At 47.9% G+C, this 12,748-nt stretch overlaps 7 protein-coding genes across 7 annotated transcripts; 1 reads left to right on the top strand and 6 right to left on the bottom strand.

Annotated features, from left to right (window-relative positions):
- Nucleotides 1–344: 344 nt before the first annotated feature.
- On the bottom strand, nucleotides 345–1,980 carry FSST1_004085 (uncharacterized protein; the record flags this gene model as incomplete). The annotated part of the gene is made up of 5 exons (XM_083230226.1): nucleotides 345–484; nucleotides 534–1,098; nucleotides 1,151–1,281; nucleotides 1,341–1,634; nucleotides 1,701–1,980. The coding sequence occupies 5 exons, from the start codon at nucleotides 1,978–1,980 to the stop codon at nucleotides 345–347; spliced, it is 1,410 nt and encodes a 469-aa protein (XP_083087515.1).
- Nucleotides 1,981–2,926: 946 nt separating this feature from the next.
- On the bottom strand, nucleotides 2,927–4,976 carry FSST1_004084 (autophagy-related protein 22-like protein; the record flags this gene model as incomplete). The annotated part of the gene is made up of 2 exons (XM_083230225.1): nucleotides 2,927–4,587; nucleotides 4,664–4,976. The coding sequence occupies 2 exons, from the start codon at nucleotides 4,974–4,976 to the stop codon at nucleotides 2,927–2,929; spliced, it is 1,974 nt and encodes a 657-aa protein (XP_083087514.1).
- Nucleotides 4,977–6,244: 1,268 nt separating this feature from the next.
- Nucleotides 6,245–6,792, bottom strand: FSST1_004083 (DUF3602 domain-containing protein; the record flags this gene model as incomplete). The annotated part of the gene is made up of 2 exons (XM_083230224.1): nucleotides 6,245–6,489; nucleotides 6,654–6,792. The coding sequence occupies 2 exons, from the start codon at nucleotides 6,790–6,792 to the stop codon at nucleotides 6,245–6,247; spliced, it is 384 nt and encodes a 127-aa protein (XP_083087513.1).
- Nucleotides 6,793–7,783: 991 nt separating this feature from the next.
- FSST1_004082 (SGNH hydrolase-type esterase domain-containing protein) lies at nucleotides 7,784–8,800 on the bottom strand (the record flags this gene model as incomplete). The annotated part of the gene is made up of 3 exons (XM_083230223.1): nucleotides 7,784–8,359; nucleotides 8,410–8,468; nucleotides 8,527–8,800. The coding sequence occupies 3 exons, from the start codon at nucleotides 8,798–8,800 to the stop codon at nucleotides 7,784–7,786; spliced, it is 909 nt and encodes a 302-aa protein (XP_083087512.1).
- A 586-nt stretch (nucleotides 8,801–9,386) lies between these two features.
- Nucleotides 9,387–10,446, bottom strand: FSST1_004081 (cysteine and histidine-rich domain-containing protein; the record flags this gene model as incomplete). The annotated part of the gene is made up of 3 exons (XM_083230222.1): nucleotides 9,387–9,705; nucleotides 9,758–10,283; nucleotides 10,341–10,446. The coding sequence occupies 3 exons, from the start codon at nucleotides 10,444–10,446 to the stop codon at nucleotides 9,387–9,389; spliced, it is 951 nt and encodes a 316-aa protein (XP_083087511.1).
- A 382-nt stretch (nucleotides 10,447–10,828) lies between these two features.
- FSST1_004080 (glutaredoxin family protein) lies at nucleotides 10,829–11,207 on the top strand (the record flags this gene model as incomplete). The annotated part of the gene is made up of 2 exons (XM_083230220.1): nucleotides 10,829–11,029; nucleotides 11,082–11,207. The coding sequence occupies 2 exons, from the start codon at nucleotides 10,829–10,831 to the stop codon at nucleotides 11,205–11,207; spliced, it is 327 nt and encodes a 108-aa protein (XP_083087510.1).
- A 25-nt stretch (nucleotides 11,208–11,232) lies between these two features.
- Nucleotides 11,233–12,340, bottom strand: FSST1_004079 (HpcH/HpaI aldolase family protein; the record flags this gene model as incomplete). The annotated part of the gene is made up of 5 exons (XM_083230219.1): nucleotides 11,233–11,498; nucleotides 11,550–11,817; nucleotides 11,869–11,894; nucleotides 11,949–12,041; nucleotides 12,091–12,340. 5 exons carry the CDS (start codon nucleotides 12,338–12,340, stop codon nucleotides 11,233–11,235), a joined length of 903 nt encoding a protein of 300 aa, XP_083087509.1.
- Between the last annotated feature and the right edge of the window lie 408 nt (nucleotides 12,341–12,748).

Here is a 12,748-nt window from a genome sequence, read left to right as displayed (position 1 = left end):
AGACGGTTGATGATCAGTAAAGACGAGTCAACCTGTCGCTTGCTCAACCATCCAGCCAATGCCCATAATACATTTATCTCAACGTCCGGTCTAGTCCCTCCCGATAGTCCAGTGACCCATATGAATAGTTACTCTTGCGTCGCCTAAAATAACTTCAAAAAAGAAACAGAGTACGTATCCCCTCACCTCTCGCGAGTTCTAGACCGAACCACCATCTCAACCCACGATACAGCCAATTTCGCCTCCAACGCCGCGCCCGGAAAATCCACCAGTTGGGCGAATCGCCTAAGTGACCTCGAAATTTTGACAAAAGAAACTGAAGCCATTCGTCATTCCAAAAAGCCTTATCGAGTAGGCAGTTGAGTCGAGCTGGCCACATTGGAGTTTAAGGCCACCAACAAGCTGCGTGAAGCTGACTCGCCAACCTGCGCAATATATAGTCGCGCATTTCGAGACTCGATGAGCCTGCTGACCGGAGCAGGCTCTGTGCGGTTGTGCAGTCTCGCTATTGAATGTTCATTCAATACAAGTACCACATATCAGACAGTAGGCTTTCTCGGTCCAGGTCTTGTCGCCACCTGTCACATTCTCGCGCAAATCGCGAATTTCCCAGGACGTGGGACCCTCTTGCATCTTCAGGCTGGCCTCAAAGAGTCCCAAGTAAGGCTTGTGGTCTACAACCTTCTTCTTGCGGCCCCTTTTAGCTGAACCTTTGGCAGACGCCGCAGCAATAGTTCTCGATGGTGTTGGTCCTGGTGTCGGGGTATCGGTGTCCCTGGTTGTTTCACGAATGCCCTTCTTGACGTGAACATTATCTTGTGTTTCCCCAGAGCGAACATCGATCGTTGGCTGTGTCTCTTTTTCTTCGGCATCGGTAGGCGACAGGGGACGTGTTGCTTCTTCGGGCTTTTCTTCCTTAACAGTCGCTCCTTCGGTCCGGTGAGGCTTATCGGTGCCTAGGCGCTCATAAACTTGCATGAGTACCTCATGGGCCAGACATTCGCGATGCATCCATTGGCCGCACTCCGAGTTCGTACAACCTATGAGAGTCTTATCAGGGTTTGCAGGTGTTTGGCATTTGCACATAATATCAACCGACTGTGTAAATATTAGTTCAAGTCAACAGGAAGTAGGCCACTGCGCAACGTACCGAAAGCTGTGAATTACGGCAGTCATATGCTTGGCGCCAATAAAGCGCGTCTTGGATCTCCTCGTCGTCCGACTCGATCCACTGGTTCACTGATGCAGGTGCTGTTACACTGACAACATTGATAATGTCCACTAGAGCAATCAGTCAGCCGTGCTGCCACAGGGGTATCAGTCAGCATTCTGGAACGTACTATGGTTAGATGCAATTAGTTCATTGTGGCCATGGTATGGCTGACGACCCTGCACGGTCTTCTTGCCGTCAATGGTACCAGGAGGCAGTTCATCAGGCCAGTACATCCAGTAAACGCGTGCATAGACATGGTGCTCGTCGGAAGCTCGGATCTCAAGGATGCGCGCTACCCAAGATTCTTCTCTACTGTCTTTTTTGTAGGCGCCATTACTTTCATTCTGAGCCTTTTGATGCTCGACGGTTGACTCGTTGGCGACATAGACGAAACCTTCGCTGTAGTACTTGATGCTATTAACTATCGGATGTTAACCATAAGCTCTCAAATGTCGCGATGCCAGCATTCCATCAGATAAGTACTTACGGACGAAGCTGTTGTATCGCGTCATGTCTTGCCATCGCTTCCCAGGTTCAACTGTGTAATACAAGTCCATGGTGTCATGGGTCTTGAAGGTGCCTGTTGGAGAGAAGGGAGAAATTTGAATTTGAACTCGTTTGTCGTCATCTTGACCGTCGCGCTTCCGCTTCTTGTTTTTGTGACGCTCCTGTTCTGCGCGCGATGGATTATTCGCGTAAGTAATTGTAAAAGGACACTCTGCGCGATTCTCCTCCCCGACGGATCGCGATCGTTTGCGATTGCTCATTGTGGCGGTTTGATGCGGTTGGGTATGACCGCGTCGAGAGTGGAGAGAGAAGGAGGGGTTTCGAGCGACAGACAGCGAATAGCGCGATGAAAGGGTGATAGTAATGATGAAACCAAGAAGAGCAAGATGCAAAAAGGATTATTTGGAGATGGTGGAGCAATTTTTTGATGGCGCGTTGTATATGAAGCCGAGCCCAAGCTGTCTTTGAGCGACAGATCGCGGCCTGCGATGTCCTGTGCACGGAAGGCTCGATTTGTCTGGGTGAGCAACGTCGCAATCTGCGGAAGAACTAAGAATCGGCCCAAAAGCACGAAGATGTTGTGATCACGTGACGTAGCTTGCAATGGGGCCACCTAAGCTGATGGACGGAGTTATGCCCAGGTTGTCTAACGCGACAGAACAGGTCTTAGCTACCTATTGTTCCATGCGAGTCTTGGCGTTTTCTTGTTAAAGATCAAGAATGGATTGTACGGATAGCTGAAAGTGGTTGGGGTAGATGGAAAGTGGGTAAGGAAATGATATGGACTTAGTTATTAGGTAGACTTGTAAGTGCAAAGTTTTAGTTTACCGACCTAGGTAAGTGCACTTTGGCTGTTTCAAGACGTGCCCAAGGAAGGATGTCAAGAGAAAAAGGTAGGCCTGTGGCATCGCATTCTGGCTGTCACCCCTGTACATGAGCATGAGCCGTAGCCTGTTTCTTATACTCAAACTCCGATCAAACCGAACTTCAGCTGTGTCATTTCCAAAAGCCGTTGCAGCAGTTGCCAGAAAACTACCATACTCGAGTACTCCGTACATTGCAATTTATTCATAGTAATATCTGATCCGTTTATCTACGATCTGCATCCCTCCACATCTATCTAGCCATTTACATTGCTGTAAGCACATAACTGATCATCTAACAAACGCCCTCGCTATGCTACTTATCCAATAACAGCCCGCAAAATCAACGACCTGCACGCTCATCATCAATACTTTCTCCAAATTCTCTTTCGTAATCTGACAACATTCCACGACGCTCAGCTCCATCGTCACTTTCATCCTCTTCTTGTACAATCGAGTCTGTGATGGACTTTGCAAGCTTCGCGCCTTCTCGTCTGCCTCGTTCTACGTCAATGAACCATATCAGAGGTGCTGGAAAGCCGACTAAAACTGCGAGGAACCAAAAAGCAGGACGTATTGTGCCAGTCCTGTCAATAATGGCGCCCACGATCGTTGGCCCAAAAACACTAGAACCCTTGTCTGTAATGGCGTAAAGCGCATAGAAGGCGGCCTCGGATCCAGGTGGAATAAGCTCGCCGTAGAGAGAACGGCAGTAACCGCTTAAGCCTCCGAGGACGACTCCATACACAGCGGCCAACGGATACATCTCCCATGGCTGCTGGAGTCCAAAAACGCCCCATTTTTTGACAAATGGGAGGTATCCTAACAAACCGTACAGAGGGATCAGTTCAAATAACGCGATGCAAACGAGGATGGTCTGATGGGCTTTGAGGTTAAATAATCGCGATATCCACGACCATCCAAACGCGCCGAAGACCCCGGCAGTCGTTGAAATGACATTGATCATACCGAGTGCCCACGGTTTCATGTGGAGTTGAGTCTTGGCGAACAAAATGGCGGTGGATGACGTGGTTGCAATTGCATCAGATAAGAGAAACCAGCCTGCGAGGAACAAGACAATATCCACCAGACGCCTAGCCTGCTGAACTGTTTTGAACAGACTCTTCCAGGCGTAGAGGATGTATGCGAGCCCTGCCATAATGCCTTTACGGCCACTATCTGCCAAGGGAGGTCCAGGACGGGGTCGCAGCCACATCGCAGCAGGAATGGTGAAAACGGTCCACCAAACTCCAACCATGAATAACACAACTCTCTGACCCCATGTAGTATTGTGCAGTGAGATAAGGACACCAATACAAACACATTGTAGAAACAGCGCTGCGATGTATCCAGTCCCGATTCCAATCGCTGATATGCGAGTTGACAGCTCTAGCTCTTTGGATGTTATCTCTGCATGACTTGCAGTGGGCTTTAGTCGCTCGCCATCCTCGGGAAGTAACAGAGGCGATGTTGCCGTAACTGTTGATGACTCACGTTGACCTACCGATTGGTCCAGAGGACGCGACTCAAATTCTGAGCTGTCGAGATCCGGAGTATTGGCGACATTGGCCTCAATAACATCGGGATGGTATCGCACAAGCAACGGGAGAAAGGAGTTTAGTAGTACAAATGATGCGCCAAAGGAGGTGTTGGAGATGACGGTCAAGAGAGCGCCGAGAATGTAGTTATCTTTGGTGATGAAGATGTAGGACATGACCGCGAAGCTTCCAACCCAAGCAAAAGTGAGGAGAAGCTTCTTGCGGTAGTTTCCATGGTCGGCAGCGCAGCTGATACTTACGACAAGCAGGGCTTGGACTAAGACGCTCACTGAGAAGGTGTACATAGCAAAGCTGGCAGTGTTGATCTCCATTCCGAACACCCAGACAATGCACTGGCCGTCACCTTCGTTTTTACTATCGCTCGATCCGCATGGTGTTTTTCGGTCAGAAAGCAACACACCGTTCTCTCTGGCGAGAGTTTCGAGCAGTATGGGGATAAAGGATGCTGAAGCAAGCGTTGGGTTAGCGGTGGGATCCTAGTCGGTCTAGACAACGTACAGAAACACTATCATTAAACTTACCAATTCCACAAATCACATATGTCTCAGAAGCGAACGCATACGCATACCATCCTAAAAGCTCCTTTCGGCTCGTCGGTCGAGCATCATGGCCAGAGTGACGCGGCACAACTGGCCGTCGCAAGCCAGCTTCACTGTTGCGAGGGCTCATATCGCCGTCGCTAGAGGATCGTTCGTCGTCGGCCTCGAAAGCAGAAGTCGCACAAGATCTAAAGGATCGTTTTGAGATATTTGAGAGCCCTGACCACGGTCTGTGATCTTTTAGGCGCGGACGCTGAAGTTGAGACTGAGGGTGAGGTTGGAGGTTTGGCGCCATAGCTGCGGTGATCTTCGAGATATGTATGCCGCACCCGTGATCTATCAGGCGCACGTGATTGTCGTCACCTGGTCAAAGACAGGTGCTAGGCAACACTCAATGTCAGGCACTTTTCTTGTGAGATTGAAATGGTTTCGAATAAGGAGAGCTTTTTCTGCTCTTGATATGCTGTGGATTGCTCCATGTACTCTGTCAGGGTGTGGTAAATAGGCAATTGTTGGATGAGTATGGGAACTTGGTCTTGTTGAGAAGCAATTGCGCGCACGACGATGACGATAATAACAAGTCCGAGGGAGAACAAGAAAAGACTCATTATCACTAAAAGGACTGCGCATTGTCGTATTCTTAAAGTTGGCTGGTACCAAGAACCAGACCAGGCAAGGCAAGGGACGGACTATCACTGTCACATCGCAACATCCTTTCCATACATGATGCATCCAGATGAGTTACTTGCCATTGTATATCAACGGCTTGATCGCAACGCCCATTCGCTGCCCTTGGGTCTTTCGCCTGGAGAGTCGCTGCAGACCAACATAATCAAGGCCACATTGGACGATCCCTGAACAATTTGGGCTCTTATCAGGGTCTTTAATGGCCATTTCAACACTAACAAGGTGCTTGCAGTTTTTCTTAGTCGATATGTGCAGCTGTTTAATGCCGAATTGGTTTAGCTTCAGGCTTGGGATGCAAGAAACCCACAAGGGCAGAGCCAATCCTGGAAGATGGGTTTTCTCTTTCCAGTACCTACAAATCTTGAAGCGGAGTGCACTCCGCTCTCCAAGTTAAACTTGTCAGCTTATTTGGCTCATGAGAAGTCAGGGAAATGAGGGGAAGTGGAGACTTGATCTCGGGAGATACTATGGATGATCCTTGATACTTGAACCTCCACTATAGATTAATCAACGTCATTGCAACCCAACATGAAGGTTGACATACACATATGGTTACTCGAATTCCGGTCCCCTGCCTTTTAGCCCTCGGTCAGATCTTTGTGTCAGACAAACAGATGTTTATTTGATATGATAAATGCGGGGGCATCCCGTATGTCAGTCAGCACAACGTATCTGCAGTCAACTTAATTTAGGGCCATGCACAATATGCCAGATAATATAGAACCATCTACTTATTTGTAAGAGTAGTAACGACATAGTTGGGTATTTTCGAAAGAACCAATATTAACAACCGCACTGCCTGGAATCGAAACAAAATGACATGTCCTCCTCAGTCGTACTCCCAAATCTGTCTCCCCCCAACTTCGGATCGAGGTTCTACTTCTTGTGACCAAAGAGCTTGGACTTGAGCTTGTCAGCCAGACCAACAGGAGTCTTGGCAGTAGGTTTCTCTTCCTCTTCGGATTTCCTCTCTGGGGTTCCGACCTGAGCATTGCCAGCACCTCCACGGCCAGTATGGTAGTCTCGGCCATCTTGGCTCGGTCGGATCGCAATTTCTGGGATGATGTCCTGGTCCTTTCTCTCAGTAGTAGGCGTGCCTACGTCTCCAATATTGCCAGCACCTGTTGTGAAAATCTCGTCAACGTTCTGGTTCCTATCACAGTAAGACAAGACGTAGGGTAGATAGATGTCGGGCCAATCCAGCCCGACACAGTAGAATTCAAGATATTGTGTTGCAACAAAAAAAAAGCATTTTTGGTTGGTGCAGGGTCCGTCGGTTACTTACCTCCACGACCTGCACTGTATGCGCCATCACCATGGCTCCCAACAATGCCAGTGCGGACGACCTCGCCGTCAACATATTCGGTGTCATCTGGCTTGAAGTTGCCAGCACCACCACGTCCGTGAGAGACTTCGGCCGACATAGTTACTGATTGTTTGATAATGTGTGCAGTGTAGCTTGAAGATGAGATCGTAGAAATAGGTACAAGATCAAGTTGGCTGTTGTATTTATGACTCTGATTGTGGCAAGAAAATTGGCCGTTCAGGCGTCAGCTGAATCGCAGGGTATGGCGACAACTTATACCACGTCGTCACCGGGTGGAAGGGCAGAAAAGTGCAGCCATCAGGTTAAGCTTGTTTGTATCCCGTGCCTGAGACGGTCTTTGATAAGGAACAAGGAACTGGCATTGATTACTATGGCATCATGATCAGATACAGGTACAAAGTACGAGTACACACAAAGCTGTTATCTATCAGATACTGAGCGATATCAATACTTACCAGACTATCGCGCAAACGGATTTTCTTATCAGTTCACACAAGCAGCCCAAGACTACCGCCAAGAACGCCGCCCAGGAGACCAACTAAAATCGACTAAAACAGTGGTTAGAGCCTTAGAGGTCACCAAATGCAGGTTCCTCGGGGCATTCAGGATCGGAGTGCCAAGCACGTGCTTGATTGACAGCAGAGGGTGTGATGATGGCCAAGATGAGAGCGGCCAGTCAGAAGCCGTCCTTCAGTCTCTGTTTACGTATGCGAATTTGTTCAGCTTTGGTAATTTAATGTGGGGGACTCAACTTATCGATTCTGCAATGATTCTCAGTTTCACGGCCACGGGTCAAGGATTCCGTCTTATCAGGAACCTTGCAACTGCCTGTCCGTACAACAAGAGTGGGATTGGATTGGACCATCAAGATTAACCGTAGGATCAGCTATACCTATTTCATAGATGATCTGGTCGCAAACAAAATGGGCAATGGGTCCAGCATATGTCTATGCAGCAGTTCATACATAAGTTAAAGCTCTATTTATGTCAACTTTCGAAGCAACTATCATGCATGAGTTGATTGCAATGAGACGGTCTATAAATCGCTACTTGGGTATCATGCTCACATATCGGCCCAACAACTAACTTTACAGTATACAATACAATATCCAACACAAGCCAAATCCTACAGCACTCCTCAAATCCACCCCTACTCGTAGACCAACTCCATTCTCCTCTTCTCGCTCCGGATCATCTCCAACAGGCTCTTTAATCCAACCTTCTGGCACTTGGGTCAAGAAGTCGTACCAGTAGTCACCCATGATCCTGTAACCTTCGTTTGTAGGGTGCAGGCAGTCTCTCAAATCCTTCAAATCAAAAGTGCTAAAGTCGACAGCAACAACGTGCTTTCCGTCTTCTCGACGCTGCCGCACAACCTCGGGAATCATGGCCCGGTACTTGGTCATCTTGGACTTGAATCTATCGCAGGACGATAGAGGGATTGCGACGAGAATTACTGCATCGGGACAGTAACGGATTGTCTGGTCAATCAGATGGCCTAGACGTTCTGCGGCGCCTTTCGGGTCGCTTCCCTCTTTGGAGACCGATGACCGCTGATCCATGTCATTTGTTCCAGCGTGAAGAAGAACAACATTGGGTCTTTGCTCCAGGGATTCTGTTACATGATCGCTTATGTATTGGATAGTCTTACCAGACCATGCTGCCTGAGAGTTTGCATGAGCTTTACATCTTTGCCGCGGAATTTAAGACTCACGTGGTAGTTGCCCTTCATCGACCCTCTGTGTCTTGTCCCGGCAAAAACAACATCTTCACCTAGACACTGATCAATATAAATTCTCGAGAGCACGCTTTAAACCCTCCAAAAACTCACGAGATAGATGCTCTGCAAGAGAAAGTCGATAACCGTTTCCATCGCCACCATTCGAACTACTCCCCGCTCCTTCAGTGATTGAGTCTCCGACACAGAGAATACGCAAGGGGGCTTCTATTCTTGGCGAGTCGTCAAGGCGAGTGTTTGTGTAGTTTAAGACATCGTAAGCCGTGAAACCGGAAACGTTCCTGGCTATCTGTGCCGTGTCTTGTCGAGATAGGATTTTTCCAGCTTGAGCTGTGCTCAGAAGACATACCAAAAGTGCGTGCCACATACCGATGTTACGAGATGAAGATATTCCAACACAAGAGGTCAGCTCAGACCAAAATCTTCAATCGTGGGTTTTATACCACAAGTTTAAAGTTACAGTCAAAAGATTAACGTTAAATCTCTTGTTGTTGGTTCTTGTCGATCTTACTATCAGCATATCTCCATGGTTCCACATCCTTTGGGTGCTGATCCACGATGAAACACATCTTTGCAAGGTTCTGCACTCCGTATGTTTTCCGCAAATTGCTGATATTAAATCACGCACCCATCACGGAGACGATGAACTGTTTGCATAAATAACAACAGAAATTCTGCGTCATGAACGGTCATTACTAAACCAGACTCACAATGTTTGCCCATGTACACAAGCTTGGCTTTCGCTTTGCCTGATATACCAGATGTCATAAGATTTGGTAGCTGTTGTTCTTGCTCTATCTTCGATATCATCTCTCTTGTCAATCCATTCTTTGAATCCTCAAAACCTCTAGTGAGGAATACTTTCATCTAAAAGTTCATCAACGCCATATCAATCACATAAACTCCATGTCATAGTTTTTCTTCAATCTTCTCGTTATTGATAGCTGCACCCATCAAGCCTTTCCAGCACGGCCAACCTGCAGGATCTCACCTGTCAGGGTCTCATCGCCTCGCAAGACTGGCCACGAGGTACCATCAGACTTGGCAAGGACAAATTCCAGCTTCGTACCAAGCACTCTGTAGGATGACTTCTCTGGGTCAATCGAGGCGTAAAGAGGAACTTCAGCGGCGTAGCGCTTAGGAGGCGAGTCGGTCGTTGTCAGGTCGAGGCTAAGCTGATTGGACTGGAGTTCGATCTTTGCTGTACTCTTGTCAATCTTTTTCAAGAAGAAAGAGGCGATGACATTGACAGGGGTTTGATAGAAATCGTGTCTTAAATCGTTAGCATAAACAGCACAAGGCTAGCCAGCCATTTTGGACTTACCTGACGTTGGAAACGACTTCCTCGCTGCTGGCGTCATCCTTCTTTCCACTACCAACGAACAAATGTTTGTTCTTGGTCTTGCAACCCTCAATCTTCATGAATTGGTCAAACTCCAACACTCTCCTCTTGCAGCAGGAGTAGCCTTTGCTTCCCTCGTGAAAGATTGGTACTCCTGGGTGGTGAACACACTCCTCGGTATCTCTCGAGCTACCCTTCTTATAAGTTGCGCCGCACGCTCTTCTCTTGCAGCCAACACCATCGGCAATCTCGAGGCTGGGATCATCGTCTTCTGACTCGGGAGCTGGAGGAGGTGGGGTGGGAGCATGCTGGGCAGTGGGAATTGGTGCACGGGAGGGAGTCGCCGCGTTCAGCGCATCAATTTTCTGGGCGAGAGCAGCATCGTCTTGCTGGGGCTTCTCCTCTAGCTGAGGCGGCTTGTCGGTGGTTGAATGAGTGCCTGTAGTGCAGGGCGGAATTTCCATAAACTCATCAAAGGTCAAGACTCGAGGCTTACAGCACTTCCATCCTTTGCGTAGTAAGTCAGTGTATAGAACATGAGACTGCTGTTGCTTGATCGACTTACCTTTCTGCCCCTCATGGAAAACAGGCGGACCGGGGTGGTACTCGCACTTCTCATCAGGGTCCGTAAACTCCTTTCCACAACCTTGATGGACACACTTTTGGGCCATTTCGATGATAGTATGAGGTTTGTGCTCCACAAGCTTGAATTGAGGATTTTTGAAAGTACAAGTAAAAGGTAAAAGACGGGTTTGGGTATCGCACACTTTGGTGGGGTGGGAGCTTCTAGAATTCAAGCTCTGACACCCATGGAGGCGATGACGATGCCCATTGACGGCGAAAACAGCTGGGTCAGCTATGGTCTGACCGCTTTCCTTTTTCAGTGTGGGGTTGCATTAGTACCTAGGTAGGTAGGTAGTATCCATCTCATCTGTAAATACCTTCTAACCTACTCTGCACCTCAGACCATTTCAGATTGTACCCAGATTTCATATATGCGTAATCATTGCTTATCATATTTAAAATTTTGATTCTTCTTAATTATCTCCCATAATGTTTGCGACTCGTCGTCTTCTATTTTCAACAAGGATCACTTTTTTTACTCGCGAAACCTGTGGGCTCTGCAAACAAGCGAAGCATGTTTTGTCCGATGTGTGGGATAAGAGACCATTCGATTATACCGAAGTTAATGTCGACCTTCCAAAGCCCGAGTCCAAACAATGGAGAGATATATATGACTTTGATGTTCCGGTGGTAAGTGAAACAAATTAATTTAGAATTATCCGTTACTCACATGAAATTTTAGATACATATCAGCAAGTCCACAGCGCCTGAGGAAAACCCTACCCGGGTTGGCAAAGCCATCAAGTTGATGCACAGATTCACAGTTGAACAAGTTGAGGCTCAAATGAACAAGGCAGAAAAGGACTGAGGCCCTAATTTCTGAATGATATTTCCTAATACCCTTTACCCCTGGTCGGCGCAGAGCTTCCATCTGCAAAGCTGAGCTGCTCTTTGGCCACCAAGGCCAACGATGTGTAGTCTGTTACCACGTTCATCATATCAAACCCCATATCGGCATAGACCTTCGCCTGCTCTCCTCCTGTACAGTATACTCCTGTCTTCTTGCCTGCTTTTTGGCCGGCAGCAAGGATCTTGGCAATGGCGTCTTTCAGTTCAGAGGTCATGGCTCCCTCGATGATAGGATGGCCAATGGCGTTTCCTATTATGTATTAGTATTTCCTGAGTTTTGTATCAGCCTTGAGGAACCTACCTAGGTCAAATGGCCCAATGAACAGAACGTCGATTCCATCTACAGCAGCAATTTCGTCAATAGACTCAAGTGCCTCCTTGGTCTCAATCTGAACGATGGTTAGTAGGGAATCGTTTGCCTGTTGCAGATATTGTGTGAAAGTGGGTTCAGGATGGAATCTCTCGGGAGCAATGGGAGATCCAAACCCTCGTCGACCTTGAGGGGGAAACTTGGCAGATTGGACGAGTTGTCTCGCCTCTTCGGGTGTCCTCAGCAAGGGAACGACGATCTTATCAGAGTCAGTATGTTGTATCATGACCTTCCAGCTGCCAATACTTACACCATGAGCACCGCTATCGAGTGCGCCTAAGATAATGTTAATACTGCCTTGTTAAGCAGATGTTTCTGTTTGAATCTTACGTTTCACCATCCATCCTTGCATATCAGGCAATCTCACAATGGGTGAGACTCCTAGCGCTGCAATGGCTGGCACAGCGTCGTGCATTGTGCCATCTAAAGGGACGTCAGGATTCCTCTGTGAGAAGTATCAATGAGCTCCTACCATCTATATTGCCATGTTCACAGTCTACCAAGACCCAATCGACTCCTGATCTTGCCAGTGTGCGTGATATATTCGCTCCAGGCAGCATCTGCCAGGCACCGAACGCCTTCTTTCCGCCCAGGAGAGCTGTTCGCAGTCTGTTGGATTGCTGCATGGCAGACATGTTTCTGGTTACACCATGCAGTCGGAGTGTATTGGTTACAAAAGCTGGTCGTAACCGCAAGGCTGCCGAGGACCACACTCTACTCATATCGGCTAGTATATCTGAACTCGTGTACGGGTAATGGATAATAAACGTACGAAGTCAATTTACTCGGAGAAGCAAGCCCCGATAGCCCATTTTAAAGTAGAATATTGTGTATTTTCCCGGAGCCCCCCGCTCCCATCCCCAGGTTTCTAAGCGGGGAGTCATAGACTGCGGGGTTTCGTGGGGAATATCAAGCTGCTTCAGGAAACCAGAGCCTATCTTTGCGGTCTACAATTGGCCGTCACCGGAGCTCGTGTTGAAGGGCGGACAGTATGTTCGCTCATAGGGCGTGGACGGAATGACCATGATTGGGTATCTGTGTTTTTATTATCTGTTTTGCAAACTGTAAAATCTTGCATCTGTCTAATCGATCGCTGTCAAAATAAGTCAGAAACGAAGTCCATTTCTAAT

The sequence above is a fragment of the Fusarium sambucinum genome, chromosome I, assembly GCF_050947815.1.
Source record: "Fusarium sambucinum isolate potato_lamoka chromosome I, whole genome shotgun sequence".
NCBI lineage: Eukaryota > Fungi > Ascomycota > Sordariomycetes > Hypocreales > Nectriaceae > Fusarium > Fusarium sambucinum.
The sequence above is the reverse complement of the archived record's forward strand: the minus strand, read 5'-3'. Positions and strand labels throughout refer to the sequence as shown.